We start from the raw sequence: 16,940 nt of genomic DNA on the forward strand, positions 1-16,940 counted from the left end.
AGTCCAAACCACCAATTCCATCAGTGTTATTTTAGCTTCAGTCAGATTAAGAGCCTAAACACTTAGGACTTAAGTCATAGCAGCCCGTTCACATATTTCACAATGTCTCATTTTCTGAACAAAGGATTAACAAGTTGAATGTAAGAAGCAGGTGTGAGCACACTCAATAGGTCAAATCCTTAACACCACCCAGACAAGTCTATAATTTCTGGGCACAGGACATAGCATGCGTGAATTTTGTTTCAATGTCTTCCAGAGTGATAGTTTAGAAAGTCACAGAGCCATATCCTTCCCAGACATCCACTCCTATGGCAGAAGTGTCAGCTGATGATTGAGGGCTCATGCAAAACAGATGTGTAGGCAGCTGGGTTTTCCAGCTTTGCTTGGGCGGACTTAGCACTGGTGTGAGCCATTATGAAGCAGCAGAGATTTCATTTTGATCGAATAGAACCAGGATCTATGCAACCTTGTCAGTAGAGTCTGCAGCTTTGCTCCCTCTACTGTTCCCATCTTTCATTCTTCAGGTCTCACACTGGCATCCAAATTCATCACACAGGTAAGGTAACATTACTGGGTGTCAACCATGCTGGCTTCTTTTATACCATCTTATACACAGCATCATGGACTCAGTGTGAGGAAGGAATATTAATTGCATTTATTTCCTGCAGTTTTCTAATTAGTTAATGAGCGTGTTTGGTGTTATGTACACTTCAAGCCAACCCCCTCTCATGAGTCCTGTGGCTTTTTAGCACCATGGCATGCGGGCTGTGAAATGTAGGGAAAACACAAAGGACAGCAAATGGCACATTGCAGAGAGGACTCTCGCATCACAAATGCCCTTGAAGGACAGATGGTCCAATGAAAGACTCCCAAATATGGACATCTGTGCAGCAGGCAACTGCATGTCGGGCAGATACAGCATTCAGTGCTGCGTGTTCCATCAAAGCTATGCCTCTCTTGACACCAGCATTACTATTAGTGTATATATAGCTCTTATTAGTAAGAGGGACATTTTCTCCCTAGTCTAGTAAAAAGTCTGACTCTCAGATTTCCCAGGTAGTCAGTGTATATTCTTAGAAAAGAACTTCTCAGGGTTATTTTATTTCCTAATTTCTAATAAGGATTAAAAATACACGACTATCATTGTTTGGAACAATAATTTAAACTGGCCTTCAGAGAAACTGTATTTCAATCATATTCTATAGGTTCACCATCATATTGATATGAGGATGAAATTTATTGGTAAAAAGAGTAAACTTTATTACAGGTAGTGAGTGCTTTGAATCACTAGTGTTTCCTCAGATAACAGGTAAGACACCACCCAAACTACAACATGTCCACAACGAATCCAAATCCTGACTAGACAAGTCTTGGTTTACCCTCGCATCCTTTCCTAGAGATGCAAAACTGTTGACCTTCCCTCTGGGACAGGACTATGCAAGTGATTAATGTGGATATGCAATGTGAACTGAGGTTCATGCAGAATAACTCCAGGACACTGAAGTCATAATTAAGTAACAAATGCTTCCACCCTTCCCATACATAAAAACCAATGTGTGCAAACACTTCTTTGGTCATGTCCTAGTACACACCTAACTAGTATCTTAAGTAATCAGAACTACCCAGTTATACTAGACATCTGAAGGGTATACTGAAAAATACATTAGTGCAATATGGCCATTTCTTTGTATATTGAAAGCACATTATCAAAGGATTTCTGGCAATAAAGAACAAGGTAGGTTTTGTTGTTATTTGCTCCTTCCCTTTCTCCTTCCCTTCCCTTCCCTTTTCTTTTCCCTTCTTCCCTTCCCTTCCCTTTCCCCCTTCCCTTCCCTTTCCCCCTTCCCTTCCCTTTCCCCCTTCCCTTCTCCTTTTCCCTTCCTTTCCCTTTTCCCTGCCCTTCTTCCCTTCCTTTTCCTTTCCCCTCTTCCCTCTCCTCCCCTCCCCTTCCCTGCTTTCCCCTTTTCTCCCCTTTCCTTCCCTTCCATAACCCAGACTTGTCTTGGTTCTCTATGAAAGACAAAAGACACCTTCAGCCTTTGAGCCTCTTGATTTTCTACCTCCCCAGTGCTGGGATTATAGGCATGTACCACTATTGTTGAGCTCAAATATAGGGCTTCATGAAATTTTAGAAAAGCATTCTACGAATTGAGCCATATCACCATCCCCTTCTTTCTTTTTAAATTTTTTAAAATAAGGTCTTACTTCATAGTATCCCAGGTTGGCCCAGAATAAGGTCACACTGTCCTTAAAATCATGACAATTCTCTCAGTCTCCTGAGTGCCAGGATTCCAGGTGTGAGCTCCCATACAAGGCTAGGATTTCTTGTGCAACTGTGTTTCTGTGATGTTAAACCCAGGCTTTTAGTGTGCTAGGGAAGTGAGCTCCAGCCTCAGCTTGTTTGGCTTTGCAGTTCATCAATATGCACAATGTTCGGTGTTATGGAAGCCAATGCAGTAGAGAATTTTGTTTTCCTTTGAACCCAGTGTCAGTGACTAACTTTATTGACTTCCAATTCCATATTACCCTTTTGGTGTTTGCCCTAGGACTCAAAGCAGTTCTCTGTTGCAGTCATGGGGTTAACCTTTGTCATATTAAGAAACATGCTACAGCAGCAAGAAACAGCTCTTCCGCTTGGGGTGCTGTACTTTGCTTTTCTGTGTGGTCCATTGTGTTGCATGTGTGAGGGGATATCTGACGGTGCACTGCCCAGACCTGAGTGCAGACCTTTCAAGAGATCACGTCCTGCAGTCGGCTCCATCACCACCTGCTGTGGCCTCTTGCCACACTACTCTCTATTCCAGGCCTGGGCTCAAAGTAGCACCCCAGCTCCTAATGCATCCGACCCATTTGGTGCTTAGGACTGTGAGGTTGAGATCTAGCTTCAGGAACCTAGAGAACACCTCTGTCATTTGGTGGATTGAAACCACTGTCTCCAACAAGATGTGAGCCCTCGCCAGAGACAGGACCTCCTTCTCAAGCTGCCCTCCATCTCAGTCTCAAGCTACCCACTATTTATTTCTTTACTATTGTGTATGTCTGTTATATTCCTGGGTGCATGATTTGGGACAGAGTCTCCCACTGGCCTGGAACTCATAGATTAAGCCAGGCTGGCTGGCCAGCTCGCTCCGGAAATGTATCTTTCTCCTCAGTGTTGTTACAGTTGTGTGCCTCCACTGTACTTTTCTACATGGTGCTGGGGACCGAACTTGGATCTTCCTTTCTGTAACAAGTGCTTACTGAGCTGTCTCTCCAGCCCTTTGTTATCTATTAGACTTGTCTGTATATTGCCATATATTACTACTTTGCTATCTTGTATCTGTTTAATAGTTCATTAAGCCAAATTCCTTAACTTCTATTAAATTACTATGTGATTTCTGTTCTGAATGGACTCAGACCAATAAACATAGAGGGGCAAACACACTCTGCCTGGCTTTAATTTAGACCATGATAATCTATGTTGACTTGGTTAACAGCATCAAAGTTGGCAAGATCAGGCATAAGCAGGCTATGACAGATGTGTATGGGTCAGACAGAATACTTCCTCAAGAGCAAAGCAACTCTCAACCTGCTGGTTAGATTCATTTTTTTTTTATTCAAAATATTTAAAATGGTACCAGGAAAAAAAAAAAAAAACTTTACACAGTAGCACAGTAATTTAATCGAGTGGAATGAATGACAAGTGTCAAGTCAACAGGATCAATCTGACACAGTGCAGTTCATCCTCAGAAAGCTCCGTGCTGTCCACTCTCTACTTCATTCAGGGTGGACACTGATCGCACCCTTAAGCAAACAAGGACAAAGCATCTGGAGGCAGAGCGACATCAACATAGATTTCGCAAAAAGAAAACTTTTATCTATGCCCAGACTCATAAGCTATGATGTCAGTGGAGCGCCATCCACTTTCCCGCTGAGCTAGAGAAGTTAGGTTATTAGTGATACGCTAGTGTCAGGAGCACAAGGTGTGTTGTAAGGTATTAGAGCAAATCACACCTGAAACAAGGAGACTTTTAAGCAAATTACAAGGGCACCAGCTGTGTGAGGGGACAAGCAAAGACAAAATGGTGGGGGCAGAGAGGAGAAGAAAAAAAAACCAAATTGTATATGAATTAGGGAAAAATGTGACAGTTTAGAATATGAAAATGAAAAACTAACTTAGAATCCAATTAAAACACTTTGGACACAGAGACTTTTGAAACATGAAGGCCCCGTGTCAATTGTCTGTGTCAATCCTATCTGGGCCTGGCACAGAAGTTGTTTTCCTTGGGAATTGCATTCACCGTAACTGAGAAATTGAAGAATTAGAACCTCTGTGAATTCTAAGTCACTTTAGTTTTCCTCCCTGAGGTCAGTGACCAGCGGTTTTCTGACATGGAAATGTTTTATTCTCCTAAACAACAGCCCCAAGCTTTATTGTGTGTAATTACAAGCAGTTAGAGACAGGAAAGAAATTGATTTCTTGACAAGCTGTAATTGAGAAGGGCTCCCCCAGCGCTCTGCCATTAGTGCCAATCATTAGATGCATCTCGTCCTCCTCCTCCACACTCAAGGGTAGAAGCCACGCCTTTCTTATTAAACAGCACTTGTGTGACCCCGTCACCTATATAGACAGGCTGCAAATCATGGAATCAAGAATAAGAATTCAGTGACATACCACAGAAAGCATAGTGAGCACCAAATTCTTTATAAAAAGAAGCTGAGGAAGCAGATACTTGCCAGATTAAAAATGGTTAATATGCATGAGTTTGGCATTATGGTGTAAGCAGGGCATCCCAGGACTCAGGAGATCGAGGAAGAAGAAGGATTTCTAATTTCAAGCCAGCCTAGGCTACATAGTGAGATCTGGTCAGGAAACCAAACAAAATGTATAACCTCTTCAGACTCCGGCCACTCTGGGGCTCGGCACTTACTGAGTTAAGCCCTTTCATTCATACAGCCCAATGCCCCCGCAGCCTGCTATTCTGTTAGGTAGCCATGTGTCCGGTTCCTTTCCTCTGTTAAATTTTAAGTACTGCACAGGAACCATTTTCCCTGTGAGGCTCCCACACTTGGGATGAAACTTTCTCTGCGGAATTTTGGCACCCTATTAATTAGTGGTTATGAGTGGGAGCTGCTCTCTCTCAGCAACTCCTATTCTGCCATCAGTCAAGTGTGATTCTGTAATAAATTTCCACAAGGCAAACTATTTCTGGTAATTCTCCCTAATTAACACCAGGCCTGCTAATAATACATAGTGCCTATGTGTTTCTGATATAACCAAGATCTTGTCTGAGAGAGTACTCAGAAAGGGAAACTGCCAAGCTAAATTAAGCTTTTGCTGGCAAAAGGATTTTTATATGTAGTTCAGTCAGAAAACCTTTGATAATCTTATACTGGGGACATGTGAGTAGAAAACAGTGACTAGCAGGGAGGCTTGCTCTGGTTTCAGCACCGAAGGGGGGTTTATTGTGAACACACAGTTGAGACGTAAGCCTATAAATCTCGTACTGGATTACTGTTTCTTAACGAAGGAATGACAGATCTCTTATTCTGTCGGTGCATTTTAATGTGCAATGACGTGATTGACAGAAACCAAACAGCAGCTATTAAAATGTCAGATGCAGACTCGATGCCCTTAAAAGTTTGGCTTCTGGAGTTTAATATACTGTGGGCAAAATAGACTTGAGTTTCTCTCCCATTCCCAATGAACAGCCTGAAACACAGACATCCCTTAATTTATACAGTTAGGAAAAAATATCCCCCTCCAGCCACTAAACAAATGAGTAAAAGGCGAGTGAGCCTACATAGCAATGACCAGTCAGCTAATGAGACTGAGCTGAGCTGCACATAGCCTGGCTCAGCCAAATGAAAAGAGCAGGGAATTTGTTCTCTGCCTACAATCCATGACATAACAAGGCATGATACTAGGTCATTCCAATGGATCATTTCAGCAACAAACATATTTAAAGACAGCTTATCTACTAACTTATAAACATGTCTTTTATACATTATACATGCAAAGCACAAAAGGTGGATAACACAGTAAATGCAGTATTTTCAAATGTCCTGTTTCTGGGTCATTGGGATTGGCCAATACCATGGCAGAGGTTCTTCGGGGGCTAGTACATCTTCTCTAGTCCTGTAAGGAAGGAACGTGACTTCTCCCCATGTTCACTTAAGTGAAATCACATACCACCCAGAGAGAAAAACCAGGCATGTGTCATCATCACTGCAGGTGTTTATTGAGTACGTGCTCATTAAGGTATTACTATACAGATTATATTTCTCGTGTGATTTTATTAATTAGAAAACATATCCAAAAGCAGAAGAGTAACTACATACAAACTGAAAAATGCAAGGAAACAAAAGACAATGATTGACAGGTATGGCAGATTACACATTAAGTATCTAGGATTCCTTAAAAAGAGTACATTTTGTTGTAGAGGATTTTAAATACGGTCTTATATCAATATTTGAAAGATAAATGATGACTTTTAATACTGTGGCCAAATAATTTGGCTTTAGTTTTACATGGAGAAGGTAACCCTACTAACAGGAAACACGGAGTGGCTATGAACATAAGCAGAGGTTCCTATTTCAATAGGCAACAGCCGTCCAGAAAAATTAGAGAAAGAATATCAATCTGGGCCCATAGAAGTCTCAAAAATGAGAAATCGAATAAGGGACACTAAGAATTATGCACTATTGTTTTCATCTGGAGCTTATCAAGCAAACTTTCAAAATAAACATTTAGCACGAGAAAACCTCAATGTTGTATGTTGAAAACGTAATAATGAAAAAATGCTACTGACACAGAGGATTTGTACGAGATACTCAGGGAGTCTGCCGGGAGGATAAAGTGCTCTGCCTGGTACTTAAGGATCCATGCTGGTAACGAAGCATGCCGATCCTCACTGCAGAAGGCTCTTCTGGTTATGGTGAGAACTCATCTTCCAGAAGCCACTGTTTTAGGAACCGAAACGAAACTTGCCGTACAACGAGAAAGGCAAAGAATAAAGACACAACGCCAAATTAGCAAGCCGCACTACCATTTTAGAGATTAAATTCAGAGAAATACGACATTATAAAATGCAGTATTATATTTCACAAGTAACAGAGAAATAAAGGTTTAATAAAAGTGAAAACCTTAAGGAAAGGCAACTTTGTAATAAATCCAAGTCAAAGAAAATTATTTGACTATGCAACTGCCAATGAGTTGTGAAATATTATCATGGCATAGCATCTAAAAGACAAAAAAACCCATTCTTTTGTAGTATAAAGCCAAAGCCTGACATTCAGATGAGAAATAATGCACCTGAGCCAGCAAGTCTGCTATGGGTCACTGGAGCAGCAACATGATCTAATGTGAGCACTACATTCCAGCACTGACTTGGACAAGCACAGGTGAGGAGGCCGTCTGGGCCGCTACTGGAGACACTTCCGGTTTATAACGTGTGCCACCCTTCCTGTTCATTTATCCTCCAGTTCATTATTATCTGCATATAATATAAATTTACTAGACCATAAATTAGCAGCTTTCAGGACAGATACCTTGAAAGTTCAGGGGTGGTTAAACAAATACTGTAGCCTATGGTCTCCTCCACATGTGTGCATGTGCACACACACACACACACACACACACACGCACGCACGCACGCACGCACAGGTGCTCTTTACAGATGGGGCAGCAAGAACTGGGTCCTCTATCTGAATTTTGAAAGCTCCATGCTCCCAACAGATTTAGTTACAACTCAGCAGGATCATGGGCTTTCATTCATTGTAGAAACAAAGACAAAAATATCCAATGCCATAATTTGTTTTCTCACTGGGCAGTGAGCCACGCTGCATGGCTTTCTCACAGCTACTCTCCTGACTACAAGGCTCTGCCCGATCAAGGAGAACACATGACAGGACAAGGAGGGCGATTGTCATGGTTCCCTGTACTTCCAAACGTCAGGAAATAGAAGTCGCCTAACTCCACGATCACACCACGAGAGGGGATTTACTTCCTACTGACAGGAAAAAATCCCAGGCAAACAAGCAAAACCCCAGAACTACCCCAAATAAGCAAACAACAACAAAAACAACAACACCAAACAGTAACAACATTAACTTGGATCTTATCCTAATCCTCAATCGAAAAAAAAAAAATTACCGGGCAAAGAGTTTCCAGATCGTCAGTCAGTGGTACCACTGTAAACACTAATCAGTTCATTATCTGAAAGGGAGTCTTTTTTACTTCTCAACTGCTTTATTTTCCCAATATCTAGCTCCTTTATCTTCTACCTACTCTCTTTAAAGACAGAGAGAAAACTATTAGTCTAGCACTACTGAATTATCTTCACGTCAGCATAAGAGATGAGAAACACTGCAGCCTAGCCCAGGTGATGAGCCACACCCAGTACAAACAAACTGCCCCATCTGAAGAGATCAGCATCCGTGAGCTGTAAGCAATATGGCGGCTTGGGAAGAACACAGGAGATCACAGCATCTCTTATTGCATGACAAACTACGATCAAAAACTCCCCTGGGCTGTCTTACTAAGAGGACCAATGGTAAGACCAAAGCATGTACACAGACTAAAAAAAAAAAAAAGATAGCATAGTCCTACTCATAAAGTTTATTTAAACTCCTACTTACTATTTTAAAGATAAAATGAGTTTATCAAGCAATTATTCTTATTAATAAAGTCTAAGGCACTTATATTGCCCTCTGTGGATTCTCATAGTTACAAGGAAAGAAAGTATCACTTCAGCATAGAGGCTAGAGTTTTTAATTCTAAACTGTAATCCTTTGCTAATTTATTCTAAGAAGAGTTTGGTAGTCAGGAAATTGATTTTTATAAAGGCTACTTCATGGGCAGAAAAGACAGGCTAGTCATAATAAACCCCAAACTGTCTGTGACTTTCAGAAGCCAAACATTTTCTCACAGACTGGGTTTTTAATGTTGGAGTTTATCCATTCAGAGTTATTATTATTTTATAACCCCATATAAATATTAAAACTAAAAATTAAATGATAAAATTTTAATTTTCCCCCTTTTCTTCAAATTTCTTCTCTTTTCTGGAACTGTTGATTTTCAAAAATTCACAGAATGAGCATGTTTTTTGCAAAGAGGCTTGTCCTTCTTGGAGAAAAATGTCTGACCTTCCAAACTTTCACAACACACCTGCAAAAAAGAAGAGTTACTTAAAAGAATATCATTATTTAAACCAAATCTCCCGAAGGGAAATGACTGTCCCCAGTGAGTAAGATTACAAGCTCTGTGGATAGTTGTGTCAGATACCCTGACACGTCAATGATTACTATGACATTTTATGTCATCTTGGAAAAGCAGTGTTTATTTAAAACACTGACGATCGCTCTTCTTTACCAAGAGGGAAACATTTAGTCCTAATGAAAACTTTATTACATCAAAGACTCACACTAAGTATACAAATTCTAATCAATCTTTTAAATGTTTCCTCTTATAAAAAAATTAACGAATTAAAAAAGAAACAGCTCAACAGCTTTGCCAAATATGACCAAACCCAATGTCAGTCTATTCTGTTATATATTGGCCATAGATTATTTTTATCTTTTACTTTATTTTTTATTATGTGTATGAGTCTGAGTATGGTATGTGTATGTGAGTGGAGGTGCTTTGGGGAATGAGATGCACTGAGAGCCCTGGTTGGGGGTTGACTGATAGGAGTGTTGGGACCCAAAGAGCAGCAAGAGTTCGTAATCACTTAGGCATCTCTACTGTCTCTACAGGCTGAATTTCCTTTCCTTTCTGGATAAAGCTATGCTTTGTGAAAGAACTGATTTAACTTGACTCTACAGAGAACATCTTGGGCAGTATCTGCCTGCTCGGTGGTTTTGTGCTCAGGCCACCCCGACTTTTCCCTTCATGTCGTTTCTGCTATCTTGCAAATGACGACTTTCATGAGAAGGCTTTCCTGAGAAGGCAAATATGTAAAGTTCCTTTTTATACGCTTTATGAAGTCTGAACGATGAACGAAGTAAAAACAAGAAGTGTTCAAAGAAGACGTTTGGAGAAATCATTTGATTTCACTATTACCTATTCTTTTATAGAATGGGTATCAAACACTGTTAGATATATTACATCTAACAGCAGTAACAGATATCAAATACTAGAATGTAGCATCTTTATTGAATATGAGCTTTATAAATGATCAAACTTATCTTAGGGTCAGTGTTAATTTTTTTATCTGTCTGAATCATTAAAAATAAAACTCAGAAGGCCAGGTATAGTGATGCACACCTTTTGTCACAAAACTCAGGAGGCAGAGGCAGGTGGATCTCCATGAATTTAAAGTCAGCCTCATCATTGACATAGGGAGTTCCAGGTCTGCCAGAGCTACACAGTGAGACCAAGTCTCCAGTCTCCACAAGGAGCTGTTGGGGATAGCTCCATCAACAAAGCACTTGAGTTTGAGCCCCAAAAACCATGTACAAGTGCTGGGTGTCATGGTACATGCATGCTTGTAATCCCAAGGCTGGAAAAGTGAAGAAAAAAGGGTTCCCCTGGGGGCTATCTGGCCAGCCCATTTAGCCCAATTGGTAGGTTCTAGGCCCATGAGAAACCCTGTCTCAAAGGAGGGGCCAGGGTTCTGAAGGCGACACGTGAGGTCGTCCTTCAGTCTCTGTAATAACGTAAACACATGAACACACACATACACATACAAACACCAAAAACAAATCAAATCAAATCAAAACCAAGAACATTAAAGTAGCAAATGAAATAGGTAAAATTCTTTTGCATGTCCATTACTGTTTCAGAAAGAAAAGAAAATTCATGTGCTATTTCTCAGTCAGGAAAAAAAATTGAGACATCTTGCTGGCTATCTGGTTTTTTAGAATTTGTCTTCTATTTAAGAAATACCCAATGTGTCAAAAATAACTTAAACTGTTTAATAATGGAATTTAAGAAAAGAACTCATATTTTAAAAAAGGGCAAAAATCTTCTTCTTAGAGATAAGAACACATTAAAAGTCATATTTTCTTTGGGGTAAGATCTTATTATATGCCAAATAATGTCAAACCCAACTTTTAAGAACATCAAAAAACAGTGTTCATTTCTTTCGAGGAAAGGAAAGACTCAAGTGCTGTTACTTCCCGAGCACTAAACTTTGACCAGGACAGTAGCTGACTTACCGAGCACACAAAGCAAGTATCATGCCAGGTGTAGCCCAGAGCTTCAAGGAACATGTCGCCAGCTTCTATGGGGAATTCGCATCCACGGCATATTGTTCCAAAAAGAGCATAATAATCTGCATCAGGTTAGGAGAGAGATGTAATTTGTACACGGTGAGGCTTTGGAACGGCAGGTCACAGAAAACAGTGGTAAAATGGGAGTTAGATGAGATACAAAGGCTAAGACTGAGGTGGAACTGAGGAATACAATACCCACTGGTGGTGGGACAGCTTGGTGGGGATTTCCTCACTGGACTGGATGTGAAACAGGACAGTTTCTGCAGAGGAACCACTACCTTGCTTGGGATGTACGTCCAGCATGGCAAACCTACTATGAAATTTAGTTTTATTGTATATCCTGTGTTCCGTGTCTCTCTGTTTAAATGTCCAGATGCATTCCACAGGAGACCGCTTTTCTGTGCGGTTCTCAGTACACTTGAACGTGTGGAGGAACGGTAAGAGGACTCTCAATCATTTGCAACAATGAGCCTCGTTAAGATAAACTGAGAGCAAACGTGTCAAATCTTACTGGTTAACATTCAAATACAGGTTTCAGGACACTTTCATGAATGAATTCCTAGCTGGACTATGCCAATAAAACCAGCCACACTTTCTTTTGTTATATCTTCCTTCCAGATTTATGACTCCATACTGGAAATCTTTAGTCAGACAACACGAATAACTTGCTGGATTAGTTCTAAAATACTAACAGGATTCCCTTCTGATGAAAGTGGCCTTGTCCCTTTTCTATTATTAAATAGGAGTACTGTCACATTGTTATTCTCTTATATTCAACTTCACTACTGTGTTGACCTATGAGTCAACTTTTGGCCTTTAACAAAGTCAATCCAGCTGACACTGGAGGGGAGGGATCATATAACATGCAGCTTGAGACAAATATTCTTTAGCACCACATGTGGAATACACCTCCATAGACTCTATGAGGCAGAGAGGTAAAACGGACAGGCGTGGATGTTCGTCACATGAGGCTTCAGTTCAGACTGTGATAAGTACAATGAAGCAAAAACCCAGTGCTATGATACAGAACAGTTAGGGGCACAGGTACGTACTACATTATAGGAGAGTGAAGAAAACCTTCTCTCGTACATAACAGTCATGATGAGACTCAAAGAACAAGGAGGAATCACGCTGAAAATATTCTAGTTAGAAGAAACTGTTAAGTATGAAGGCCCTGGAGGAGCCAGAAATAAAATCTTAGTCATGTTCAGAAATAATAAAGGGATAAGATATGGGTTAAATCTAGTGTCAGAATGTAAAGAGGCAGACGATAAATCTGGCAAAGCAGCAAGGAGGAAGGTTCTCATTCTAGAAGATGCCATTTACAGGATACAAGCACAATCTGCTATTGTTGACATTGCACCAATTACTCTGCGGCTGCTTTTGGGAAGTCCAGGCAAAGAGTGAGAGCAAGCTGGGCACACTGGAGAGAGAAGGAGATGCTTATCTAATATCCACTGGATGTGGAATTGCCAGAATTACTTGTTAGATTCTGTTTCGGAAGAACAGAGAGAGAAATCCTAGGCGTTTGGACAGTGGAAAATGTAGCCATCTACTGAGATGGGAACACTACTAAGAACTAGTTGAAGATTAAGAGAAAAAGAGTAAAATTTAGACCATGAGTCCCCTCTGCTAGCAATGCATTCGTTTTATGTCATGATTTCTTAGAAGACATTAAGCATCATAACCTAGATAGATGTTTATGTTTTTCAGTTAGTCATGTCTTACAAAGCTGCTAAAAAATTCACAAGCCAGCCAATCAACTAAACAGATCCCAAGTCTCTCTTCAGAAAAAATAAGCTGTAGAACACGAGATACTCTGAAGATGGTAGAAACTTTACAGTCAACTTATACTGCTAACAACACATGGGGTATTTTATTGGAGGTTCTGGGGTTTCCTGGTGAGCAATCTGGAACAGAGCCAAACCCTTCCTAACTAAGGGGCTAAGGAGACCATGAAAACCAGAGTACTGAGCAAGTGATGCTGAGCCAGCTGCAGACAAAGGCTGATAGTCTCTTTAACTTTACCACTGGGCAATAATCCCTTCTTCTAGGACCACACTTTGAATTTCAATCTAAAATAAGATTAAAACTCAACAGTGGGAATTCAGCTAATGGTAGTTAGTAGAGGCAAGATAAAGGAAAGCATGCTTCATATTTTGAAATATGCAATATCTGAATAAGGAACAAATGGTAAGAATGTTCACTTGCAAATGTGGCAAAGGAAAAGGAAGTGCTGGGTGTTCAGGTAGAACCTAAATCATTAAGAACATCTTTACTGGAGAGCAATCTAAGCCAAGATTACTTTTCTATTCAGTAAAGGTAGCAAATGACTTAACTTTTTTTTTTTATTCAAGGTTGTGGCTTTAAAAAGCAAAGCAATGACATTCGAATGTTAAACATTTCTCATGTTTATTTATAACCACGAGGTATTGATTACCACAACAAGTGGCTTTAAGGTACATTTTGGGTAGAATTTATATCTATAATGATTGGAGATTCGAACATATTTATCCTACTAAGTAATGTTAATCTTCTTAATGTTCGTGATGTTAATGATGAAGTTGGAAATGTTTATGTTGACAAAGTCATGAACAGTTTTTATTATTTTGTTTTGTTTTATTTTGTTTTATATATTGAGTAATATATAATGTGTAATGCCTCTAAAATAATAAGGAAAACTCATTGGCCTACACTTCTCTTTCAGTTTTACAGAAACATAAGTGATTTAGCTTTATACTTAATTAAGGCACTAAAGGTTTATTTATTATCTCACCAGTCTCACAGTATGGCTCTCCATCTTCCAAGTGGAAAACATTGTTTCGAATGGGTTTTCCACAGGCCACACACACAAAACAGGACACGTGCCAGGTTTGTTTCAAAGCATTGATGACTTCCTGTTATAGAAAGGCAGATGGATTTTTAAAAAAGACGACAATAAACACACCAATACCTACACTTACTGTTGTACCACGCTAGCTTAACGTAGACATAGTATTTCATCTTTGTCTTGAACTTTTCATCAAAGAAACGAGAAACTTTGTGACAGATTCACACATCACTGAAAGCTATTCAATATGTATGCTTTCCATAAATACAAATCCAAAAACAAAATAATCACTATTACTAAGCCTTCACATGCAGTGACTAAGGGAAGGATCACATAAATGCTTGCTACAACACATTCTGCTTTCTTTCAAAGGGTGTCAGGATGCATTAACCTGAAAAACTTTCGTGGCATTATCTTGAAAATGTCATGAAGGAAGGGAAAGCATTTAAAAACTAAAACAAACCTAAACTCCAGTGCATTATGGAAGCAATAATGTAATCAGTATAATCCAATCAGCTCATTGAGTGTTTAGCTTTTTGGAATCAGCTGTGGCTGACTGTGCACTTACTCCATCGAGTAAAGTGTGAACCATAAAAGCAAGGATCCTAGCCCACAATGTCCTCCTGGTTAAATACTCCGAGACACAAGGCCAGGAAGAGATTTTAATCAGTAAAAGGTTTGGGTTGTTAGTTTTTCAAGAATTATTTCAACGATTTGATTGAGAAGATGTAAAGCAACTGAAAAATAATTTCTGAAGAATATTTAATAACATGGAAATTCTTTCTTTCACTTCCTATAGTCTAATGGCTTTTACAATTCTTGATTTTTATTAATTATGCTCTAATCCACAGAATATGTTTATTCACTAAATAGCACTTTAATATACAGCTTACTAACTGATTATCTGTCAGCACTTAGGAGAACAGGCTAGCCATTATATCCTTTATTACCAACACATTGTACAAATTAATAGCACAGAAATTGGTCAGGTGGCATATTTATAACTGTAACTATTTTTACAGCTACTTAAGCATGTTCTCCATAATTCAAATTTTTCTATAGTTTCATTATTGCATTTTGATATTAAGAGTAGTAAGTAGAATTCAGCAAAACCATTCCAACTTGTATATGTTAAAGCCATGAACACTGGTTTCTTCTAAAATCAACCCCCCCCACTACTGGTCACCTATAGTAGACACCTGACTCCTCAATGTCACTGAAACTGGATGTTATATGACATGAAGTGCACCTATTCATCATTATTTCTTTCTTTTGCCAAAAAAGTATAGCTTGAAATGTTTTTCCTATCATATGTACACTTCTATAACTGAAATAACAGTTTTAAACATTATAGTTATTCAAATAAAATATTATAAGCTTCATATTTTACAAATTTTATATATTTTATGAGATCAGTGTCCTATGCCTGAACTCTGACAAGTAGGGAAAGGCTGCTCTTATAAAAGCTATGGAATTTAATTTACACCAGCGAAGGTGTCAGTCCTGAAAGCTCCTGTGTGTGGTCTGGGACGACCTCTTCATTCCTGAGCAAACAGGGTCCTGCTGAGGTAGCACACCCACAGTCAATTATTCTTCCCATAGTGGCTAGACTTTCGCCAGACAAGCCAGCCCTCAGTAAGGGAAAACCAAAGACAACTAACCCCAGGAGTCTGATATACTTCCTTAGAGCTCTGTTAAGTTTTGTTTTATAATAAACACAACTAAAAAAAGCAGAGAGGGTTGATAAAACAAGAAGAAAATAAAAAGTAAAAATAATGAAAAGATTTATTATAAGAATCGGCATAGCTTTAGGATACACCAAAACAGAGAAGTTTCAAGCACTCACCCCTAGGATCTTCCCCTGGCACCGGCCACATTCAGGAGCAAAGAACTTCTCATAACATAGCTCGCAGTACAGTGCTCCCTTCTCCTCAACAAACCCAATGTAGGCCATCGTGTTTTTGCAGTGAGCACAGTTAAATTCTTCTGGGTGCCAAGACTTCCCCAGAGCCACAAGGAAAGGACCCCTGCCAAAGGAAAGAGACCAACTTGACCCAAAGATGAAAGTGTCTGACGGTGGCCTGGGGAGAATCTCTTCTCACATATGTCTAGTTAACTGTCTGCTTGATTTCCTTCTTCAGCACCGGCATAGTGGAACTGACAACCTACACAGAGACCGTATGACGACAAAGGGGAAGAGAAACAAGAGTGCTCTGCAGATCCTCCTAGCGAAGTTACCTCCTCCTCTTTCCCACCTGCTTGGGATCTGGGGCACCTCTGACTGCGTTACAGTGAGTCATTTTGTATACACTATTATGGCTGAGAATGAGAATGCTGAGATGGAGAAGCAGCATCAGAAAATACATGTTTAAGACAGGAGCAGAACTGGAAAAAAATCTCAACTTGGCGATGTTTATCCTTAAGAATAATAATTTCCCAAGAGGCTTCAGCCTTTCTTCCCTACATATGATGTCATATGTTTATTTCTCAACTTGAGTAAATGTTTCAAATTCAGCTTCTAAATTAATCACAGAATCTGAGTTGTACCTTATCAGTTGTTTGAAGCTAGTTGGAAGGCTTTTATTTCATTCAAATATGACTAATTAAAATTTTATTTGCATTAAGAGCATTCAATATGAGATCTACCCTCAAAATGTATTTAACTATGTATGATAATGCTACCAAACATCAGCTGATGTTCTACAGTAATCTCCAGAAGTCATTCATCTTGCATGATTGAAGTTTTATATCCAACATTTACCAATCCCTCCTTCCCTTTCTCTAAATATGACAGAGTTGGGAATGGGGGAGGGACAAGATCTTACTTTGTAGCCTAAACTGGCCTAAAACTGAATAGGTAGCCCTGGAGGCTTCAAATTCATGATCCTCCTGCCTCAGCCTTCCAAGCACTTAG

The 16,940-nt window shown here is 39.6% G+C and overlaps 1 protein-coding gene across 3 annotated transcripts in view; it reads right to left on the reverse strand.

The window, feature by feature from the left end:
* Nucleotides 1-6,199: 6,199 nt before the first annotated feature.
* The window catches only part of Pdlim5 (PDZ and LIM domain 5), a 168,146-nt gene continuing 157,405 nt past the window's right edge, over nt 6,200-16,940 (reverse strand). For all 3 annotated transcript variants that reach the window (XM_038311021.2, XM_038311018.2, XM_038311019.2), the window contains exons 10-13: nt 15,873-16,053; nt 13,973-14,093; nt 11,140-11,255; nt 6,200-9,148 (exon numbers count right to left, since the gene is read on the reverse strand). In XM_038311021.2, the coding sequence (XP_038166949.1) occupies nt 9,059-9,148; nt 11,140-11,255; nt 13,973-14,093; nt 15,873-16,053 (508 nt within the window). In that variant the 3' untranslated portion in view covers nt 6,200-9,058. The remainder of the gene's footprint in view (nt 9,149-11,139; nt 11,256-13,972; nt 14,094-15,872; nt 16,054-16,940) is intronic.

This window comes from Arvicola amphibius, chromosome 14, assembly GCF_903992535.2.
Source record: "Arvicola amphibius chromosome 14, mArvAmp1.2, whole genome shotgun sequence".
NCBI classification, from domain to species: domain Eukaryota; kingdom Metazoa; phylum Chordata; class Mammalia; order Rodentia; family Cricetidae; genus Arvicola; species Arvicola amphibius.